This window comes from Corvus kubaryi, unplaced genomic scaffold (genome assembly GCF_017639235.1).
Source record: "Corvus kubaryi isolate FWS band 111438036 unplaced genomic scaffold, C.kubaryi_AGA036_p1.0 37302, whole genome shotgun sequence".
Taxonomy (NCBI): domain Eukaryota; kingdom Metazoa; phylum Chordata; class Aves; order Passeriformes; family Corvidae; genus Corvus; species Corvus kubaryi.
The window spans coordinates 3,453,239-3,477,595 of record NW_024581095.1 but is presented as its reverse complement, the minus strand read 5'-3'; the positions used below and the strand labels follow the sequence as shown (position 1 = coordinate 3,477,595).

General features: G+C 36.8%; 1 protein-coding gene across 11 annotated transcripts in view; it reads left to right on the top strand.

Moving 5' to 3' along the window:
- PPIP5K2 (diphosphoinositol pentakisphosphate kinase 2) overlaps positions 1-17,015 on the top strand; it is a 48,648-nt gene extending 31,633 nt beyond the window's left edge. The window contains exons 22-31 of one of the 11 annotated variants that reach the window (XM_042028068.1): positions 266-373; positions 460-576; positions 1,750-1,923; positions 4,336-4,509; positions 5,721-5,790; positions 7,833-7,952; positions 8,820-8,882; positions 12,693-12,824; positions 14,389-14,517; positions 15,134-17,015. In XM_042028068.1, coding sequence (XP_041884002.1) covers positions 266-373; positions 460-576; positions 1,750-1,923; positions 4,336-4,509; positions 5,721-5,790; positions 7,833-7,952; positions 8,820-8,882; positions 12,693-12,824; positions 14,389-14,517; positions 15,134-15,237 — 1,191 coding nt within the window. In that variant the 3' untranslated portion in view covers positions 15,238-17,015. The other 10 variants (XM_042028070.1, XR_006016068.1, XR_006016069.1 and 7 more) reach the window with 10 other exon arrangements.
- The last annotated feature ends 7,342 nt before the right edge of the window (positions 17,016-24,357 follow it).

Below are 24,357 nucleotides of genomic sequence, written 5' to 3'. Positions count from 1 at the left end.
TCCACATATCATCATTGGCAAAAAACCATGAAAGACACACTGAAATAAATTATGAAAATTCTGCTCTTTTCAGTCATTTGATGACCAATTTTAAGTCACTCATGGAGGTTCATAATTGATTTTTTTGGTTTTGCAATTTCCATAGCTATTATGAGCTTTGCACTTCTGCTATGAAAATCTATGTAAATGGCGGAAAAGTGAAATCATCAGTCTTCTAAAAGAAAATAACTGAGTTTTATTTGTTGATTTTTTTTTTCTCCATAAGGAATCAAAAGATGAACAATGGAAACGAGCTATGGATTACTTAAATGTGGTCAATGAACTCAATTACATGACACAGATTGTTATCATGCTTTATGAGGATCCAAACAAGGTATTTAAAATGGATAAATATCTTCAGAAACTAGTGGTGCTGAGCTATGTATTAAAGTTTAAGCCTATTTAATTATTTTACTTCAGGAACTTTCTTCGGAAGAACGTTTTCATGTAGAGCTGCACTTCAGTCCAGGAGCTAAAGGCTGTGAGGAAGATAAAAATTTACCATCTGGATATGGATACCGACCTGCCTCCAGAGAGGTAATAATTATGCTTTTCTCTAAAGCAAAACTTAGGTTTTTTTGGATATGGACAACCTAAAATAAACACTGTAAAATTGTTAGATAAAAAATACAAGTGTGATTTTTTGGTAAAAAAACGTGCAGTAAAAGATAAGTAGTCCCAATATTTTTCATTTGGAATGGGGACTGAAGTAAGGACACAGATAATTTGGATGTTCTAAGGCTTTGCCAGAATGTTTACTAGAAATACAAAATACTCTAAGAGAAGTGATATCAGCATCAGAGTGTCACATGAATAATACTCTGGCAGCTGGAAGATATATTTAAGAAAGTAGTTTGGCATGTTTATGAATGCAGATTGTTGAGGAAGGATTCGTATTTTCCAAGATGTATGGTCAGGTCCATGGAGTTGCCACTGCTTTTTGAGAAAGGGAGCAGAGCAAAGCTTGGCTGGAATTCTTCTACATAGAAGAAGATAGAAGAAACACATGTAGATTATTAAAGTCTAGAGCAGTTTGTTCAGTAATATGTTATGACAGCTGGTGAGGGGTCAGTAGCTCTGACTGAGGAAGCTGTGACAGGTCTGGAGAGATGGTCCCAAAAGAGATCATCTTCCCGAAGCCCAGTGTCTTCCCTCAGCTGCTAGCTAGGAGGGCCCGTGCAGAAGCTGTCAGCTCTTCAGTGATTGTCAGCTCGTGATTTCAGCTTAGCTCTGCAGGGCAGCCTCCAGGCCAGACCAGGGAGAGAGACAAGAGGCCCGTATAGCTGTTCTGCATGAGGTAGCTTTATTAGTTAGGCAAAGGGGAGCCAGGGACGAGCATCTCTCTGCCCTCGCAGGGGCAGGGGACTAGCTCTTATACAGGGGGTGGGTGTCAGAAGGTAAGGGGCAATGGGTTACAAAAGATCTGCATAGGGTCTCCCAGAGGATTCTGGGTTTGTCTTCTTCTCGTAATAACTGAAAAGTGGTTGCCTTTCCAGGGGAGTTCTGCTGGGAGATTGAGCAATCTCCTTATCTCAGCAGGCATCCCTTCAGGGCAGTGGCTGGGCATACCCTACAATATGTGATTTGCATCTTGTATTTTTAAAATCAGCTTGCTTTATCCTTATGCAGAACATTTATTTGAGAGCCACTTCCGTCTACATGTGTGAAGGTGTGCAGACAAATTAAGAATGAATTATGTATTTCCTGTAGAATGAAGGCTCAAAGAAAACCTCTCAGAGAACTGATAGTGATGAGGAGGCACATGCTCCTAAAAGAGATGAAACGGATCGATCAGTAGTGATGTTCAAGCCAATGGTATCAGACCCAATTCACATACACAGAAAGTCACCCCTTCCAAGATCCAGGAAGATTGGTTCTGTTGAAGTAAGTGTTTGTGTTCCAGATAATTTCTGTCAATGACATTAACTTTTGCTTGCTTTTAAGAAAACAAAACCAAATACACTTCTGCTTTTGATTACACAGAACCAGCATGATACCTGTCACAAAAGTTTCGCCCTTACTCAGTGGGAAATCCTCCACGGCAGTAATTTCTTGAAGGGCTATTTTTTAAAATTATTACTATTCTGTGATAAGACTTCCTTCTTTTTTTTCAAGCCATTTTAGAAAAGTTGATATTTGAAAATGAAGACTCTTTCAGTCTAAACCTACATCTACAAACTAACATACATTGCTTTTCTATTCATCCTTACGAAACAGCTACTACTGGGAATTGAGCGAACTTTCAGGGTGATTGTGCTGAAAGGGAACAGAGGGATTAGGGTGGTAGGGGAGGTGCAGGAAATGAGACATCTTCTTCTGTATTTGCTTTCATGTGGAGTTAAAGTGACTCCACTTGTCAAGCTTTTGAAGGTAAGAAGATAAAGTGGAAGCTTTTTTTTTTAAGTGGCCTGGGGTTTGTGTTTCATGAATTCTGTAGATAACATCTTGAACAATCTAGTTTGCTGTCTTGAAAGCCATGACATCTAGGTGTGCTTCACAGATATGGCTTAATGTCACAGAGGTGGGGGATGCACAGCTATCACTGATACCATTGGGATGGTTGAGTGGAAAATTTCAGATGGTGCATAGTGGCACTTCTGTGATATTAATGCTAGAAGCAGACTAACAGCTTCTCATTGCCTCATTTTCAGTTGCTTAAAACCATCAGAAATGAAGATTCACACCAAAAGCTTTTTCTTTCATATTTGTGTTGGGAATGAGTTGTCTGTATGCAGTAAAAGTATTACAGATTTGCAAACCACTTTGTTATTGGCAGTATGGAGAGAAAAAGATGCATGATTCCCTTCTGTAAAGATATCTGTATAACTTCACATGACTTCCATAAATTAACAGACATAATAAATGTTAATGTCTTACATTTTCTATTTCCAACTTTTTTCATAAACAAATGCTCACAACATCAATATTTTTGATTTTTAAAAGCTGTTTCCACTATGATCATGCAAACTCCCCTCCTAGCTATGAGTTCACTTATTCTCAACTTAATAGTCTATTACTTCAGACTTTCAACCATTTTCATAAATTATATGCAAGTTAACTTTCACAAGATATCAGGAGCACAAATTGCCAAATTTTGACTGTGCAGATAATATATGTTTAAATGGAATGTGTTTCAGCATTCAGAGCTTGCTTATTTGCTGGAAGGAGTAGATGATTTAGAGAAAACTTACACTATAAACCATTTTTTTCTTATAAGTAAAATAGGAAGTTTCATCTGGCCTACTGAAATCTGCAAAACTAGTATTTGGAATATTTAAACTAAACGGCATTTTGGAGCAATTCAAAAAAAGTCACTGCAACTTAAACTGCAACTGCCTTGAACTTTTTTTTTCTTTTTTTAAATTTTTTTTTCTTTTTCTTTTTCTTTTTTTTTTTTTTTCTTTTTTTTCCCTTTTATTTTCTTGGGTTTTTTTTTCCTCCTGTAAGGCAATTCTCTTTTCACCTACATCCATTAATTAGAAAGGACACTGTCAGGTGTGAGACTATATGGAAGTTTTAATCTGGGTTATAGTCAGCAATATTTACAGAAGGACTGCGACTGTGACTGAGTCATGAAAAGAAAAAAAAGCTGAGTTATAGTAGTAAAACAAGAATGTAAAGCTCATTGACATTGGAAAGGAAACTCTGTATTACAAAAAATGTTAATTGCTAATGATACATAATGATGGAGACATTGTGGGGGTGCTTAGCCTGACACTGTCCTCCCTTGAAGTCCTGATAAGGTGTCCAGGATCACATAATTTTTAGGACATTTTTAAGTTTGGAAAACTACTACCAGTTAGGTTGGTGCTACTACCAGTGAGTCAACTGTAAAGTCTCAAGGGCAATTTTAAAAACAAGAAGCTTTCAGATAAGCTTATAGACTAGAAATGGAAACTATTAAGTAGTAAGTAGGAAAGTTTAATGTACTTAGGAGGGGAAAACTATTAAACAGTATGTCAAGGGTAACAAAAGTTGTTTCCAACATGTAAAAAATTCTTAAAATTATGAATCAATTATTGATAACAAATAATTTTCTCTCATATCTAATATTAGTCTACCAGAAATTTGGTTGAAGTGTTGTAGTAAAAGATACAGTTGGATGAAAAGATAAAAGTGAAACTTAAAACTTTATAATATTGTATTATTATTCTTCTCTCTTCACTGTTTAATAGTTTTAAAAGTAATATATAAAAGGGTGCAAGCAGATTGGGTTTTTTTCTTTTCTGTTCATTTGGCTCTGTTGAATCTAACTTTGCATGCTTTGCTGTTTTTTACCCCCTTTCTCACTTCCAGGAAGAGAGCCCCCTGAGTGTGTCTAGCCCAGAGTGTATTGGTACCTGGCTGCATTACACCAGTGGTGTGGGTACTGGGCGTCGAAGACGCAGATCAGGGGAACAAATCACTTCTTCCCCTGTCTCCCCTAAATCACTGGCTTTCACATCCAGTATTTTTGGCTCATGGCAACAGGTTTTTAAACTTTACTTCATTAAACATTTTATGCATTCCAAGCAACAACTGTCTTTAAGGACATCTAATCCCTTTGTATGGATTATATTTCAAGCAATACCTCCACTTCTTAAAATTACTGCCAAGAATGTTTGGGGGAAAAAGAGCAAGTGCATGTTTTTCCACTGAGTGTTTTACATGCTTTCATAAAAATTTGGTTTCTTTATAGGAATTGCAAATGTTACCACAGTAAAAAAGACTTAGTGTACTAAGTAATGAAAGAGAATTATGCTTTGGTTTAGTTGTCCTTTAAGACTTTAAAACCAGCATTGCTTAATTTGGTGGTAGGTAAATTAAAAAAAAAAAAATTAATTGCAACCAATGCCATTTAAAATAATTTATCTGGTACTTCATGTCGCTATTCAAAACTTGTTTTGCATATATCATATTTTCAGTGGCCTGGTATTAACTATTGCAGGGAAAAAACTCCAGCACTAATAATTCTTGCCATCTGTATCCAGAAGTGTCTGAAACTCCCAACACAGTACATCATCCATTGACTTGTACAATATTTTGAAGATTGTTCCTTGTAATGGGGGGGGAGGGGAAAGCAGGAAAAAAAAGAAATAGTGAATGTTTTGGAAGTACCAGTGAAGATCTAAAGCTATTCAGAATGGCAAGATATTGTTTACATGTAGGACAATGGATGGTGTTCTGTAACCATATCCTTTTTCTTTGAAAATTTTCATAATTTATTATGGAAAATTCTAAAACTGTTTACATTTGGAGAAGTTTATATCAGCAAAGGCTGTGAGCATCTGAAGATTATATTGATTGAGCCTGTGCATGGTCAGTGATCGTATGGTGTCCTCAATAGCTTGTCTGTCTTTCCTTCCCTCCCCTCCTTTTTTCACTACAGGCGCAGTTTAGGAAAATACATTTGGTAAAATGAAATAAAATGTCTCAAATGTCTCATATCAGTCTTGGTCTGTGTCCTCTCTCATTCTGAATGCTTGCTTTGCACCACTTCATTGCAAGGAACTCATATGTGAAATGGACTCCCTTCAGAAGGGGATATTGCATGATCTTTCATGTTTCCTTTACATATTTTTACTAACACTTATCATACAGCTTATTAACACCTGTGTCTGAAACAGGCTGCTGTATCAAATTAAATGGATGTTTCATGCTGCTGTTCTACTTCCCCTTATTTTTCTGTTTCTTATATCCAGGTCCTATCAGAAAGCAATAGTAACTTACGAACACCAAGAACTATTCTGGAACAAAAGCAGAGTGGTCTAGGTATGTGCCTACAGTTGAAAATTTGTTTGATGTTACCAGCTTTTCATCTGCCTGCTGTTCTCAGTGGTTGCATATTCTTCAAACAGCTTTTTTATTAACAGGATCCAATAGTACTTGTTATCAATAACATATTCTGAGTGTCTGCCTACAGACTGGACAATTTTTTTGCAGGAAAATTTTAAAATAAATTATAACTGAAAAGAGAAAATTGTTTGAGACTGTTCGTACTACTGATTCTGTAATGCTCACAACAGGTACACAGGATTGTTTTTAACATAAAGTAAATTTTTAAGATAATGTAATTTCTGATTGAGCTTTTGAATTTTGCAAGAATCTTTTGGATTAAAATGGCCTGCTCTGGAAACAGTTAAAACACTTTTCTTGAAAATTTCTGTTTCCTACTGTGGGCAATTGATGAAAGTGAAGATATTTTTCCAAGGGGAGGGGGATGAGGAACAAACATACAGTTTCTTGATAGTATCAAGGGTTTTGCACATATTCCCTCTCCTAAAATTAATTTCTTCTTTTCAGCATTAGAATGAATCATATTATCAAAGGCTTCTTTTCAGATTTTCTTAATTCAAATGGTGCTTTTCTGTTGCTTTATTAAACAGGCATACATATGACTCACATGCAAAAAAATGAAATCATGCACTACTGTAAATCAATATTGCTTTTTTTTTCTGTGTGTCTTTTTGTGGGAAAAATTAAGTTCAAAAAAAATGCATAACCTGTATGCATAAACTTAGAAGTAGCTTTTCCTTTATTTGCAAAGATACGTATTTTTTGTATGTTTAATCTTTCTGTGATACTTTTCTTCCCATTATATTTTTCCCATAGTAAAATGCATACATCAGGTGCTCTTGTTTATTGAAGTCCTGGTTTTTATTATGTGCTTGCTAAAGTTAAATGAATTTTCTTTTGTGTGACACAATATGGCTTGTGGAATTTCATGTATTTTGGTGTAGATTAAGGTATTTGGTGTGAAAGGCTTTTGCCACAGACCAGGCACCAATTTATTTTGGCTGTGATTGGTCACATGTGCTAGTAATGTTTTCCCTCACTGGATTGTTATAAGTAATGAAAGGAAGTATTGCTGGTTTTCAAAAAAAAAAATGCTGCTACTTATCTAAAATGTAATAGATAAGTTCTGAGTAAAAAGCGCTTCTCCTTTCAACTAGTACTAAAATGTAAAGGAAAAAAATTGCAACTTTTTTTCCATTATGTTCATTGTTGTATGTAAGTTTCATTAATGGTTGACGATTACATAAGTTATTTTTATATTTTTGTCTGTGGCTTTCAGTGATTCGTTTAAACTCCCATTCTAGTGGCAGGAATGCATGAGTTGTAACAAAGTACTGTCACTTGCATGGAGCTGTGCAAAAGTCTTCTCAGGAAGGGAAGTTGAGTTAAACTTGATGAAACTTTTAGGTATTGTCAGTTTGTAATGTCAGTAATGGTAACTGAAATACGAATAGAGTATTTCCAATTTGGTTAAGATTTTATTGGGGTTAGAAGTATTTCCACATACTAAGTCTGTGGAACTTCATGAGTACTTCATAGCCTGTCATCTCAAAGGTTGATTTGGATGAAAGCAATTAGCAGTATTTTTCCAGTTTATATTTGTGTCAGGAATACAGATTTTCAAAGACACAACTTTAACATCATCATCATCAATCATCATCGTCGTCATCATCTTCTTAATTTTGTTTTGTTGTTTTGTTTATGTTTGCATTGATGCTAACTGGTAACTTTTTTTTACCAAAAGTGAAAACAGGACAAGAACTCATTTTGTTAAAGCCAATCCTCTCTTTGCACATATAGCAGAGTGTGCTGTTTCATGAGTAGAAGCACAATAAATTATGATAGTTTCAGCCTACAAGTCCCACTCTGACATTACAAGCATATTGTGAACCTGTCCAAGGCACTGCCAAAAGCTGCCTTTTGTGTGGTAAGAGCCATGTGCTTGCATGCTGCATGCATCCCCAATGTGAATGGACGAACACCTGGTTGTTGTATGTATTTTCTCTAACTCCCATCAGGGTCTCACTGTGCGGGCCTGTTTAGCACCTCAGTGCTCGGGGGTTCTTCAAGTGCACCTAACCTACAGGATTATGCTCGTACTCATCGTAAAAAGCTGACTTCTTCTGGCTTCATAGATGGTATGTGCACACTCTCGCACATGCACGCACAACCCATGTGCCACATTGAACTTCTAAAGATTTTAATGGAATCCTAGAATCTTTGGCCTTAGTATTAATTTTATGAGTTTCTATTGCTTCTTTATTGCCCATAGCTTGCCTATGTTTAACTTAATAGCATAGTTAATTCTTACTTGTCTTGAATTGACTACCAGATCACTTGTAATGTGCGCCAGGAGATTCTAGCAAGTGCATTTTTTAAGTAAACTGAAAGTTTTGTTTTTAAATTCTTAAATCATTTTAATCTCTAGTTTTTATCACTGCTAATTGATCTTGAAATTAAATAAATTATTTGGAGCATATACAAGGAATGAAATGATAAAGTAATAAGTTAAATACTGATGGTGAAAATTTTAGGATTCCTGACCTTTTTATTTGGTGGGGTTTGGATTACAAAGGAGCAGGAGATTCTCAGTTGTGGATAGTCTGGGATAGTGAAGAAACTCTCTCACTAGATTTCAGAACGTAAAGATACCAAAGCACACCTTTATAACTCTGAGGTGAAACAGTATTCATGCTGTTTTCCCCCCGACTTCACTACTCAGTGTTTGAGTCTAACCTGAATAACCTTGTATGCCAGAATCACCAGCTCATTCTGCTTGTTTTCATAAACTTCATTACACGTCTTGTAGTTTACCAACAATCCGAATTTTCTTCTTTTAACATCTGTTTAGATTTTAGTCTTTTTCCTTGGTCCCTTCTGCATGACACTCACTTCTAATACCTTCTCATCTTTTCTTTTTTCCTTTCTTCTTCCTTTCCTATTTTAAAATCTCCCTCTTTTGGTAGCTGTTACAAATTTCAGGTACCTGTTTTTCTCTTTCTCAGACACCACACGCGGTTCTGCTGTTAAAAGGTTTTCTATCTCATTTGCTCGACACCCAACCAATGGTACGTTTTGCTTTTATTTTAAAAACAAAATCGAAAACAAAAGGTTCCTTGCTTCATCCCTTTTATTTTTATTTCAAATACGGGGTGTACAGTATCATCCAGCTGTCTGTTGTTCCTAACTTCAAGCACAACTCCAAATATATTTGTAATCATTAGATACCCTAAATCCTTTCTTTACCATTCATTAGAATAAATACAACATCAAAATTCATTCCTTAGAAAAATCTGTGAAAAAAAAAAAAAAAAAAGTGCTACTGTTAATCATGATCTCTTTAATAAATTATTCTCCGCAAGTTCTTATGTGATCAGACTGTATGGTACAAGATACAGACAATGAAATCTGATCTTATTAGACATACACTTCTTGATAGCTGCTGCTTCTTCTTTGTCTTTCTCCTGCTGAACTGATTTTCTGAGCCTGCCCATTCTAAAATAAATCACTGAATTGACAGCTGGAGTTATCTTCTTGAAGTGATGCTAAATTACAAAAACTAAAGCAGAAGCTAAATTGCTATATTTTTCATGGGACAAAAATTTATTTTACCTTATACTTCTCTGTTCATCAGATGTGCAAATTACTTAAATATTGCACTAAAAATCACAGCAAGAGAGCTGTGACTTCTTGAGCAGCATTGACCTCTTGAACTTCAAGAGTGAGAGTTAACTGTCTTCAGTTTGCAAAAATTCTCGTTTAACACACAGGACAGAGGTATGTCTTTTTCTTCCTCAGCAAAATATTTTGCACCTCCCTTTCTACATGATTAAATTGGCCCCAGATATATCCTGTTCATGAAAAGTAGACTCACTCTTCGGCACCCATCGGACCTGAATGTAGCTTTTCCAGATTTCTTAACTGCAGTTTTAAAATGTGCATGACTGCTGGCTGAGTTCAGTGATAGTGATACTGAAATCGCAGTGGAAATCATCAGTATTTTCATGTTAGATTAAAAATATATTTGCTTAGAAAGAAAGTTTCAAAAAAAAGTCTCGAGTTTTTGTTTGGCTTTGCTTAGAAGCAGTCTTTTGTTACATTCATTTTAAACCCATAGTGACTTTTTTGCACTGCAGTGCTTCTTGAAAGAAAACTGTAGTAAGGCTGAATTTATACCATTAAGACTGTGGTTGATCTAAAAGGCCAAATCTAGTGTCCTATTTCAAATGGAAAAGTCAGGAGTACATTTTTTTTTATGTTAAGACTCAAACCAAACAAAATTTCCTAAACATACAAGGTCAGAAAGTAAGAACTGCATTTGAGAATCTGTGGTTAATATGATTACTTTCTGTTCCATTTAGTCACTTTTTGTGACTCCGTTCTTTAAAAAAAAGATCTAAATAGCTTTTTTTGATCACACTGGTTGTTCTGATTCATTTAATGCAGCAGTTTTACCACACATCTTCAACAAGACCAATGCATGCAGTACGAGCTTCTGTGAACCCTAAGTATATTGCAGGTTTCCAAGGGTTCTCTACTAACATAACTCCATACTGATGTTGTTTCGTCTGTCCTCTGGACTATCACTTTGATTATCCTTGTCCCTTTCACTCTGTTTTTTTCTTACTTTTATGTTGTTATCACACCCTCTTAACTCATTTCAGACTACCCCCCCCATCTTTAGTTCAAGGAACATGGTGAAACAAGTATCTTCTGAAAATGCTATACCTTATTTTCTGGGCCTCTGCAGAACACCCACACCTCTTTAGGTGCTGGTCCATTTCCTCTGTGGAATTTCTAGGCTCCAGTGGTATGTCTCTACAGCTTTTGAATCTTAAGACAGCAGGGTGGCTTTTTGAGATGCTGCGTTAACCCTTTCATTGTCTTGCCTTTTGATGCTTTAAGAACAAATACAGCCAAAGATCAAAGGCTGTTAGTGTACAGGAAATTGCCTTCTTAAAGGGATACTGTCGGGCTTCTTCATCATAAAATTTCAAATTTATTTCTCATAACATCATACAATACTTATAAGAAAATGTTCAAATAAAACCCTACATGCAGATTTCCAGATTATGGTTTAAGCCATATCCCTTAGACATAAAGATACTACAATGACTTCATGGGATATGATTAGCGGACAGCAGAATTGTCAAAAGTCAACAAAAAATTTGGAGGGGAAATTCCTAAACCAATAAAATTTTATTTCTTCTCTTTTTTTTTTAAAGGGCATGAGTGCATTTTGGAATTCCTTTCTGGTTCTCTATAACATGGACTATAACAATAATAGTTACAAAAAAGTTAACCTGACATTGTCCCACTTCATTAATTGCAAAATCAGAAAAACATTCTCATTCAAGTGATAGTTACTTTTCTGTCAGGGTAAAGAGAAATCTTACGTTTTACTGTAATGCAACGAAAGGGTTTGCGCTTTACATGCATGCATATAGTTATTTAGGGTATTAATATCTATGCCAAGCATCTTAGTGCTTACACTGAAAGTTAGCTACTGACCTTATAGGGGAGTAGAAATTAACAGTATGGTGCTGTTTCTTTTGTATACAAATCCCAAGTTTTCATGAAATGCCACATTTTGTTTATAATCTAAGTGAAGCTGACATAAGTACACTTCAGTTGGTTGAATATTTGTAGCAATGGTCCCTGAAACTTGAGTATGGCCAAGGTGGATCTAAATATAAGTATAGACATTTGGGGGTTGAAATCTTGTTGAATTTCTTCCTTATGCAAAGTACTAATGGGGAGTGAATGGGCAACATTGGATATCACAGGAACATTGTTGCTTATTATTTTATGGAAAAGAACAGTTCACAGTCATAATGCTATCTCGAATGTACCTTGAACTGAAATTCTAAACATTACCTCATTCACTATTGCTTCTTCATGTAATTGTCTTAGCAGAAATTTACAGTATTGAATTGCAAAGTTTTAATGTTACAGCTGTATGTTGAAAACACTAATGGACATATTTTCCTCTTCTGAAATGCAATTGGATGAAAAGCTGTTTATTGAGTTACCACACTTTAGAGGACTGAAAATTATTTTTTAGCCAAGATGTTTAAATGCTTTTTAGTCTGTTAGTAATATGAATAAGCATGGTTAGTGTATGATCAATACTAACATAGAAAAGCATAGTCCAAAAAATTCTTAGATTTTTGGGTTGCTTTACTTACTTGTTCTAATATATGAAATTTCTAGTCTTTTAATACTGTTTTTAAATGCACAAAGGTAGGTGTATATCTGTCTCAGAAAGTAAAACCATGTAGCCTCAAGGTATAAAAATGCTAACAGTGGTTTTCCTTTGATATTAAAGGCAACAGTTTGTTTTCACAGAATACTGAAGATGATAGAACATGAATTCTGCAAATTTATTTCTTGGAAGATACAGCATTTTTAGCTCTTTTCTGCTAACAAAATAGCTATCCTACTTTCTTGCATGAATGAATTATCTATCTAGTCTTGTGCCAGGTATGAGAATGAGTAGGAGAAATTCTACCTTTTCCTGACTTTTTTTTTTTTTTTTTTAAAGTTATCTGCTAAGTTTGTCCTAAAGGGAAATTATCTTTTCATGAACTGATTTGGGAGTAGAGCACAGTTCTAATGTTTGAATAATTTATGTGTACCCATGTACTTCATGTGTACACGGGATTTGTATCCCATGGTATGTTACACAGTATCTTTAGCTTAGTATATGCTGGAAATTGGCTCACCTTGTTCGGACTCCTGTAATACTTAATTTCCATGATTTCAAGAGTCCTATGCCTGCACATGCTAATGTGCACTTTTTATCATGCATTAATGCAGTACCTTAAATCCTGTCTTATGTTTGGAAATCTCTTTTTTTTATTATTTTTTTCATTTAGGTTTTGAACTGTATTCCATGGTGCCTTCTATCTGCCCTTTGGAAACTCTACACAATTCCTTGTCTCTGAAGCAGGTGGATGAATTTCTTGCTTCTGTTGCTGCTCCATCAAGGGAAAATCTACAGGAGACATGTACTGGTTTTAGTTTGTAATTATGCTAATTTTAAATTCTTAACTATTGTCTAGTTAATCCTTGCAGTGTTTTGCAGTTAATAAGTAAACTGGGAATACTGCTTTTGAAGAAAATGAAAATGTACATAAACCATAATTTTACATTTTGCACTATCCTTTTGTGGGTATGGACACTTACAATTCATTGAAGTAATGTCTCTCTTGGCTGAGGTAATAAATTAAGGATTTAATGAAATCATAGTCAGTTTATTGCCTTTATTATTACATTGACTTCTCTGTACTGTCCGCACCGTCAGGTGAATCACAGGTAATGCTTTTCAGGGAGCATGCAGTATTCCCAGCTTTATACTGTATTGTTGTACTGGCAGTTACTTCAGCAGAATAGTATTGCATTTACACGTAAAACTTTGTTATTTCCTGTTTCTTTCAATATTACTTAGGGTTTCACCTGTAGACTGCTTTTCTTATCTTTTTAGCAGTTTCTGCTGCATGTTTAGGTGATCTTGAAAAGAAATACAGCTAAGTTCTATCCATGTGCATGTGTCTGGGAAAGTGATTTCCCATTGTGATTCTACTGCTGTGTCTTTGGAAATGGTTTCAGTTTAGGTCAGATTTACCACATATTAAGATGCTTATAATGTGTCAGGTGATTGAAAATCATTCTTACTAAGGAAGTGTTTAAAGACTCATGCTTTGATCAGAAAACTTGTACTTGCAAGTACTGATACAACAGTATTCTACCTGTTAGGACTTTTCCCTTTTTTCTGCTGCAGGATTTTTCCTTTTTTTCCCCCCTATTATTTTATACAGTTTAGATTTTAATCAGCAGCTTATTTGATAGGGTATGCCTCCTATATTTGAGAAGGAATATAAGCAATTTAAGAAAATTGATGTTACTGAAAAAGAGCTCAGTGAAACTTACAAGTATAGGAAAATTCTCAGCTATTTAAGATGCCTTTTTATACTGGTTAGGAAGTTTGTGTGTGTTCAAAATCCGTTCAGAATTGAGAGTATACAAGATGAAGAAATACTGAAAACCAAAATGTCATACTTCTAGAGTACGGTTGTCACCTCTCTACCAAGGAGTGGTTGGAAAATAGACCTGATACAGTTAAAGTTGTAGATGTTTAGCTCTCCTGCTTTCCTGTACTATTTGGAGGTTGTCTAGAGATTAATGCATTGTGTGCACTTTTCATAGACGTGTTGGACTCAAGGCCGATTCAGGTGCAATCTCCTATAACATATGCAATCTCACATAACCTGTGAGAAATAGCACTAATGCTTTTGCCAATCTTCTGGCAAAGCACCTGTTACTGAAATTCTCTCTTAACAGCATGAACTTATTATGTTGCTTTCTGAGGTAAAAAAGAGATTTTTAGAATTGTCTTTCATGTTGTGAAGTTTCGACACTAGAGTTGAAAATCAGTAGGTGAGCAGCCAGTTGTATGAATGTGGTATCTATTTTGCTGGATGGATACACAGTCCTGTGGTTACAGTTTTTGACATCTGGCTCTGGTGAGAATATTTTTATTAATAATGATTCTTTTTTTCACCACCATTTCAGCTTCTCCAACTTACCTGATGCCCCTTTCAGGAAGAAAAATTTCTTTAAATACATTTACCCCTGCAAAAATTCAACCAACTCCACTTGAAACTTTGCCTGAAAGGCTAGCTGTAGAGAAACTAACATTATGTAAGTAATTCTGTCAAAGGCAAAATGACTAACTTGATTATTTCCAACAGCATAATTCTTCTTACATATTACATGACTTCATAGGGCAGCTATTAACATTCCACACATAAGTGGAATAATTTTGTGGGTCAGTGAGAACTCAATAGCATTGCACAAATACCTTTAGCAGTAAAACTGTGTTAATAGTTACTTTTTCTTATCCTCTGAATTGTTCCATTTTCTGTGGCTTGAAGTTCATGAGCTTTTGCTTTGAAGTATGACAGCTATCTCCAAGTAAGACAAAGTAAATTCACTTATTTAAGTGGCAGAATTGCTAAGATGTTTTCTGAACACCTAATGTAGAGCTCTGTGACCCTGTTCAGACTAAAGCTGCCAATAACAAGATGATGCATTCAATCATTAGAATATTCAGTCTGAACTGCTGGCTAGCTACACTGTCTGCTTTTGGATGGTTGTACTGTTTAGAGACCAAATTTCACTTGGATTTCAGATTTCATTAGATAGTGTAGCTTATTTGTTTCTGTCCTAGGTAACATGCATTTTTCTTGCCTTTGGTGCTTTTTAGCATGGATATTAAGTGTAAAACCTAGTACTTCTTTTCTCTCTATTTGTACAGCTACCCTTGGATCTCCTGTTAATGTATCTAATGTTAAACCACCTCTTGAAGAGGCCTCACAAGATGCAGAACTTCGTGGTGAAACTCTTTCTGAGGAGAAATGATCAGACAAAACTGGAAACAACTTCCTAAACAGTTCTTTGGTGTGAATTCAAGCAAATTACTGAGCTTTCAAAAGCCATTCATGTCTGCAATTCATAGTGCACTTAAGAATCTTTAGTTTATACATGGTTAACCAGTGTGCACAGTATTTAGGTCAAGTGTCTTTTCTCATTTCCTAAAACATTTCAGGAAATATACTACTTATCAGTTTGATGAACTGCACAGCTTTTAATGGAAAAGCTGCACATGAACTTTTTCTGTGTCTTCAAATATCTACTGTAAACCTGTACAAAAAGAAAATGGTATGTGTTACAGTGGCTCTGTTGATGTCACTGTTATGAAGGCATTGTCTGTTGTCATCACAAACTTTTATTTTCAGGAATTTATAATCTTCCTGTGAATTTCTTCTGTGTGCTGAACCATAACACTTATCTTGACTTGTTTTTAATTTAACTACATTTCCAAAGAGATCTCTTTTCCTTGGTTTGGAGATAAGCAGATGTTTTCTGCATTTTAATTATTTTATATCATATATGCTGCAATAATTAGGCATGATGGAGTGATTTCATGTATCAGCACTTTTGACTACTCTTTTTTTTTTTCTGTGTTTACATCAGACCTGTAACATTCAACTCTACCTTCTCTTTTATTGTTTGGTATACATGTTTGTATACGGGTACCTGTATATCATCCAGCAGATAAAACTGTCTTTTATATGTTTTTATCAAAACCTTCTTACGTTTACTAAAAAAGACAGTTTTATTTTCTTTGCCATATGTTTCTACAATAAGGTGATATTAAAAAGCACGTTTTGTAGAAGGAGAAATGGTTACAGCTGGTCTGCTAGTAGGTTTAGTCTAAAAATTGTAAATATTCCATCTATGCTTTATTATCATCCTTTCAGCAAAGAGAGAGACTGTGGACCACCAGAACTCAGTGCATACTGTTGCAAAATACTCAGGATTCGTCATGGCCTGGGAATTTTCATACCTCCCTCCTTCCAGTCTAGGTGGTTGACAGCAGCTCTCAAAAAAACAAACAAAAAAAAACAAACAAAAAACCAACCAAAAAAACAAACAAACAACAAAAAAAGGCAAAAAACCCCCAAAATAAAAACAAACAAAAAAACCACAAAAAAAAAAAGGAAAAAAAAATTTTATAAGAGATGTAAGAAGCATTTGTAAATTGGTGGAACATGGAGTTATGGGGTTATTTAGAATAATCATCCAGTCTAAGCAATTATTTTAATTTTCTTCTGTAGCATGAAAAATTACTGGGTTATAAGTATCCCAGATGTATGAAAATATAGACCACTTCTTCAAATGTCTGAGTAGTAAGAATGGACTTCATAAGTGCAAGTTAGGTAATTCCTTTCATGTTTAAGCTGCAGAAGACATAGCTTACAAGTAAAATGTTTAGGTAGGGCTCTTACTCATCTCCAGAGCCAGTGCAACTGTAGTTACATTCACTTTGCCACAGGGTCTTTTTTCAGTGTTTACCATATATGAAATGGCTTCAGCAGACTATTTCTAACAATGCTGGTTAAATACCAAAATCTGAAGGGTTTCACAGCTATATACTTCAAGAATTTCATTTCCTGTAGTGTAATTGTGTTATTGATAATGTTGGTCTTGCATACAACTGAATGTACGCTTGTTTACCGTTAAAAAAAGAAAACAAACCAACTGTAGAAATTTAAGTATATTTATCATTCCAGTCAACCAAAGCTGTGGCATAACTTTTTTTATGTGCTCCTAAATAAAATCAAGGTCACTGGCAACTTCTCTCTATTGTGTTTTCTTTTAAAAGCACTGTGAAGTGTAGTGAGTAGTTGATGAAGTACTCTCAATGGAAAACAATTTACATATCAGCCATTAATTTACAAATAAGCCAGAATTTCTCTTGCTGTTAAGGATGTGGCATAAAAGAAATGACAATATCACTTTATACTGAAGTCACTCCTCAAAAAGATAAGTGGCAGTCACTCTCCTCAGTGCTTTGTTGTGTTCCAGAATGGTAATGTCAAATACAGAACCACGGTGAGTGCTCTTCTACTTCCTATCGAGACTTGACAATAGGACACAACATGGATTGCACAGTTTTGAACCTATTTTTAATTCAGTTTCTTTATGCAATAGCACTGTCTCTCACAAACTTTTTGAACTGTACATCCTATTCCAACCAGATTTGACAGAGGTTAGAGAACATGGTTACAGAAAATCAGTGGTCAAATATGAGTGTAACTCCAAAAATACTATCACCCTGCAATGTAGTTTAAGTAATTATTTAGCTTAGCATTTCTTCAAAAATGAAGCATCATTACAAAACAGACCAAACCAAAAAAATGTGTGTGAAAACTCGTAAAATTAATTTAAATACTGTTTTATGTTGTATGATTCTTTATTTTAATAAATAAATTTCAGTTCTGTAATTATCCAAGCACATAGAAGTTGTTAAGGGAAAGCAGATGTGCTTCCACAGTTCAGTTTTGTAGAAAACCATATAATCAAGCCTAGGGACATATGCATACAAGAAATAATTATACATATTATTATATAATAGTATATCAAAAATAATGATCATACATTGAACAATATCAGCAGAAACAGTTCAAAGGATGATGGCAGAAGAGATGTAACAAAGATTTTTAAAACACATTTCAGTGCAATAGACAAGTGGCAGAATGTATGGATTTAAGACTACTTTCTGTCATCTAACATAGATGGAAGCATAATATTCCTTTATATTTCCTGTATTTTTTCTTTATCAGTTTACAGCAATTTTATTTTTGACAGACTCATGAGTAACTTTATAAAGAAAAAATAGCAAAAACTTTGCAAAAAGTCAAGTCTACAAGAAGCAGTGTAAGAAAAGAAGTGTACTTTCTATTAGTAGTTCATGTTTCTTTTATTTTTCTTTCTAAATAATGGTTTTCATTTTGCATGCTTTTGTGAGGAGGACAAATTTCATTGAGTATTTTTACATACTAATTTTTTGATTCCCTCACTTAGCCTTAAAAACAACCATCTTGTGCTCTGAAATACAGAACTGGTGTAACACCAAAGCAGTCCAGAGTATTACTGTGGAAAACAGATGTTGAATAAAAAAACAGGCTAAATATTTTATGTATAAAGAGAATGTGTGAGTGTGTGAATGGCATCAAATGTGGGCCTAGGAGGAGGAGAATGTACTAAATACAGAGAACATCCATATCATAAAAGGTAGAAGCTAGTGTAAAAAAGACCTTACAGGAAGCTTAAATTCTACCTTGATAGAAAAACAGTTCTAAAGTGAACTTGCTTAAAAAAAAAAAAAAAATAGACTGGATTAAAAAGTTGTCACTGTGCCACACAATGTATGAATGCAGTATATAGAAATAGACTTCTAATCCAGAGTTCAAAAAATTAGAATTTACAGATCTCCATCCTGTTCAGTCAAAGAGAGAAAAGTCACTGACGAGGGAAGACAACGTAATTGGGTGACATGCTTCTTTGGTCTGGGTACACCTGTTTTACTAAATATCCTATTTCATCTCTCCAGAAGAAGGAATAACTGCTCCTTTATTTAATAAGATTATTTGTTGCGTACAAATAATACTAACACAAGTACTAAAACGTGAATCTTTTAAAATCTGAGTATAAGTCCGTTCAGACTTCCTGTCTTACTTGTCTTCAGACTCTTGATAGCTTCTTCATTTCCCTTTTGGATGACGGCTCGGAATATATTTAGACTTTAAAATTACATTTAAAGCTTCCATAAATTATTTTAAAAGGCTGCTCTGGAAAGTATTTTGAACTTTATGAATTTAAACTAAGAGACTCTAGACATTTTTAAAGAGCAGTTGCACAGAACATGTGAAGTTGCAAATACTGAAAAGTAGAAAGGAAAACAAAGGAAAAAACCCAAAAGAATTCAAAAGACTGAAATGACATTGTATTTGAAATAGAAAAAGCAAAAACCTGGAGATTCTTGCCTTTTTTTGCTTCAGTATTATTTATGAGTAAGTAAGTACAGGCTAAAACTGTGTGCAGCTCTGGCCCGCAAAAATTAAGAATGATGCCAAGGCACCTGAAGACATCCAGAGGAAGACAACCAAGCAGGCAGAAGGGCTGGGAGGTCTGTTCTGCAAGGAGTGGTGGGGTTTGATTAGTTTAGAGAGAAGGAGGCTGAGGGGCAACATCATTGCTCTGTTCCGCTCCCAGAGGAGGGGAAGTGGTGCTGAGCTCTTCTCCCTGCAATTCAGCAACAGGGTGTGTGGGAATGGTTCAAAGCTGCATCAGGGGAGGTTCTGACTGGACATTAGGAAGCTTTTTTTTTTTCTGAGAGGGTGGTCAAACCCTGGCACAGGCTTTCTAGAGAGGTGGTTGATACCCTGAGCCTGTCGGTGCCTTAAAAACGGGCATCTGGATAAAGTCCTTCATAACGGGCTTTAAATTTGGGCAGCCCTGAAATGGTCAAGCAGTTAAACTACGGTGATCATTGTAGGTCCCTTCCAATTGAACTATTCTATTCTATTCTATTCTATTCTATTCTATTCTTAATTGCCATACATTTTAGCCTCAACATAGGCTATGCATTCAACCCAAAAGCAGTTAGGTTAAACAAGGATCATAGGAACACACAGTAACTCAGGATGGAAAGGGCCTCAGGAGGACTGTTACCCAATGTCTTGCTCAAATCAGGGTCATTTGTGAGACCAGACTAGGTCACTTAATCTGCCTTGGGCTTGAGAGCCTTGAAGGATGGAGACTGCACCAACTCTGTGAGCAACCAGGTCCAGACATAGACATCCTCATCACTTCTCTTGCTCTTAAACAATGTACAGTTTTGACTTTGATAAACTTCCTTAGGTTCAGTTAACAGACCTACAGCAACACTGGCAAGTATTTTCTTTGCCTCTTCCTATACACGTGCACACTAAGTGCAGATTTTATTAAAGACTAGTCCAAAACTTCACTTCCTTTTCCCAGTAACTTTTAGATCTCATGGTGTAGGACAGAGTGTCTTACTATGTTAAATCATTTTGTTCATTGCTTTCAGCTGCTCTGAATCAGAGCTGGTACTAACTGAAGATCTGCAAAATGCAGAAAGCTCTAAACCCACCACTTTTTTCCTATTTCCTGTGTTTGTGTCCATCGGACAAAATTCAGCCTTGCTTAAACAGCCATTATTCCAGCTGAAATCAGAGTAATTAGGCAAAAAAATGAATTTGGCCCAATAAGTAAATCAAGGGATGCTTTTCACACTTACTAAAATTATTTTTTAACTTGTTATATAAAAAAAATTAAGATGGGATTTTATTAAATGATGTTCTTAAGAAATTTTCTTTAGATTTTAAGTAGATTTTCACTGTAATGTTTTTAACTTAGCCAAATAGTCCTTTAAGATATGACTAAATGACTTTAGAGTTTGGATGGCAAAAGTTGCAAGTTATATGGCAATAGGTAATACTTCTTTCTTTGTCTCTTAATATAAAAATAATCCTTTTTTTTTCTCCAGTATACTGTTATTCTGCCACATCAGCCATACCCTCAGAGCTGCTTTTCTCTTCCCTGCCCCTTCTCAAATTAGTACCTTGTTTTTTATCCTGAATGTGGCTATGGATTTCCAGCAAAAATCAGATTTTCAAAGTAATGGCTACAATTCTTCATAAGGGAAAGGAAAGTGAGTATTTAATAAAAATGTTTGTCTGACTAAGCTTTGGAATTAAATCCATTTACAGAGAACCAAAGAAACACACTGAGTAAATATTCTCTAAATTGTTCAGCTTTCAGCTGATCAATTTAAGAACTTCACTAATGCTGAAAACACCATAGCAGTTTCCAATGTACAAATATGGAATATAGGAATAGCGAGAGAAATAAGCCTTTTATAAAAGCACTCTAAGGATAATAAATCAGGAAGAGCTTGAAGAGAAGAATAGAAATTAAGCCGTTTTCTGTGTATTTTATCTTTAATATTGTGTTTACTTATAAATTGTTTTGTATTGTCATTCCAACTGACTGTCATTGATGTGGGAAGCTACTGATGAGCACAGACACTCTGAGATGTCGGTGCTTCATGTTCTGGCTAGGATGATGCAGAGAAAATGGCTTGTAATGGTCTCTTTTGTTCTGTGTTACGGCAGACATAAAAAGTTAATCAGATCTTACCTGGGAAAACAAAGCCCGAGTTTTCTAAAGTATCTTCATTTTCCATATAAAATCTTGGATGCCTGGATAAACATACCAAAAAACCAATGAAATACAGTAGTTTATCTTGGGAAAATCTTAACAGCATGATTGCATTGAAAATGCAAAACTTTGTAAATGATGGGGATTTAGGAAATGGTAGGTTCATTTTCAAGTATTTGGTATGGAATTTGAGTACTAGCTTTAGGAGATGTTTTCAGGATCTGCCTTTCTTTTTCTGCCTAGGAATTTAAAAGTTTTGTACCATGTTAATTCTGTCAGTGTGATAAATGTTAGTTAATTTTACAGCTAATTAAATACTAAAATATCTGGAGGGAGGAGGGGAACACATGATGGGACAGGACTGCTAATCTGTAAAACACGTTTTCTTTTAAACATTTATGTAGTCAGAACACATTTATGATCATCCCCAAGCATTTATGATCATCCCCTGTTGTCTCCTAAAGTCTGTAACTACTGCTGCCTGCCCTCTGCTCCTTGGAACTCCATTTCAGAGTCTGACTGAAAATGCAGTTGACAGGAAGAGCAGAAGTTGTTGGGAGGATGTTCATTGGGAGAAAGCTGTGATACACTAACTCACAAGATCTTACAGCCAGCCTCATTTATACCTCAGGACAACATAGGAAGATGGGATTTCCCACTCAAGCTTGTATTACAGGTGTCAACATGAAGCAAAGGGGTTTGTGTACTGTCAGCAACATGGGGCATCATAATGCCCCTGAATTACACTACAGGTTCCTTTTCTTAGACTACTGCTTGACCAGATACATTCCCCATGTTGTGCTAAATTTATTAATTTAGTTCTTAGAACACTTCTGTGATCTTGCAAACTGTTATAAATGAATTCTGGGATGTGGTTTTCGCATTCAATAAAGAATTAATCGGTGGGAGGGAAGGAGTTGATTATAATTAGGATGGCTTGTTAATGGACTTGGTTGTTTGCTCATTAATAACTGCAGGGATTCAACATTTCAAGATACCCAAGACATCAATTAGCCAATCCCAAAGACTTTGGTGGGTGGAGCAGTGGGCGGTCTAAGGGCGGGGCTTTGGGTATAAAATGTATAACGCGAGGGTGTGGGTGTGCGTTTGGTCGTGTCTGTGTGTTCAGTGCTGTGTTTTGTTTTGTGCTAGGCAGACTGCTGCAGAGGTTTCCAATCGTATGTGTTTCAGTTAATTGGTTCAGTGTTTAATAAATGTATTAAATCATCAAGATTGTGACCCGTGTTTTTCACACAAACCCAATGACTATTAAGGACTTGCAGAGCCTGTAATTAAAATTCCTTGTAAAACTTAGCGTTTTGTTTCTTTGTTGTTTGTTCTAGCTGAGAATTTCCAAGAAACACCCATTCCAGAAGCATTTGGGAGCACAGTGGTTAGACTGGGTGCGTATGGAATACCGACATCCTTTGACGCAATTTGAGACCAGTTCATGTGCAACTTTCTTGGCATGACCATTGGGACTAAAGGGAGAACAGAACGTGGCCTTTGTATTGGGGTCATCCATGTCTTCCTAATGAGAGTAATAAACTTCAGCTGCGTGTTCAAGAGCGTGTCCTTAAAGACCCAGCTTCAGAAACAAAACCTAGCTTAAGAGCTGTGTGGCAGAGCTGGAAAAAGAGGACTACGACATCACACTTTTTCTTCCTCTTCCCTTTAACTTGCAGAAGCCAAGTTATGCAATTGTTTGCTAGGTTCGCTGCAGTAATAGCATCTTTGCTTAATCGGCAAAATGCAATAGAGAAATGATCTAATTGGTTATTGGCAAAACCCATTACTAAAGGTTTGTTATCTAGTCAGCATTCAAACTTTGTAGGCAGTGTGGAAATACCACGGAGGTGGGTGATATTCCCGCGATGAGAAAGTCACCAAGAGATGGTGACTTGATCCATTCTTACAGCTGTGTACGACGGGAAATTGCACGGCGGGACTAACGTTTATTAAGCCAGGCTCGGGACAGGTGGGTTTGGTGGAAGACACCGAGGCTCAGGTCGGGGAGGGAGGCGGAGCTCGGAACGGCCGGGATGCACCGAACGGAGCCATCGCCGCGCTCCGCCCTCAGCCCGGCGCCAAGCGGGCCCGGGGAACCGGAGCGCCTTGCACGCCGCCCCTGGCAGCCGCTGCCGCGCGGGCCGCACCGGGCCGCAGGTAGGAGCGGGCGGGAATGAAGCCCCGGCCTCGAGGCCTCTGGCCCTGCCGTCAGCGCCCGGAGTGGGATGGGCCCAGGGAGGGACCGTGGGGCGGGAGCCGTGCGAGGTGGGCGGTGGGGCCTGGGGAGCCGCAGGGCGCGGACCTGGCCTCCCGCGAGCGGCGGTGCCTGTGCCCGCTCGCAGCGGCCGCGGGGCCCGCGGGCTGAGGGGCCGGGCGGGCCGTGCCCGGGCAGCGCTAGGTGCCGTGCTGTGAGCGGCGGCCCCGCGCTCCTGCAGGCCCCGGCTCCCGCCCTGCGGCCCCGGGTGCGGAGGGGCTGAGCCGGTAGGGAGGAGCAAGGCAGGAGCTGCCCGGCAGCCGTGGAAGGAGACCAGGATGCTGGTGGCGATCGCCGTGTGTGCCGGAAAGCCAGGGAATTGCCATGCAGGGCCTGGAGCCTGCGCTGAGCTGCTGCTGTGCGCTCTCCGTGGCACCCTATGGGTGACAGTGTAAGCGGTGGAAAAGCCCAGAATTTACCTGTTACCAGCTGTATCTAGTATTAGTGTCTATATGTATTTAGTATGTATAACTATCTCCTCAGTTGCAGCTTAAAGCCACTGGCAGCCCCATACTTTCAGGCAAGTGATAAACTTGAATATGACCTTATTATTGATTCTGGCAGTAAGAACGGGCACCAGTGCACAGCCTTCTGTGGGTAACTTTATATTTCTTTGTAATAAATTTTGCTTAGTGAAGACTAGATGGAAACTCAGAGTTTTGTCTAAATATTCAGGGTTTGGCCTG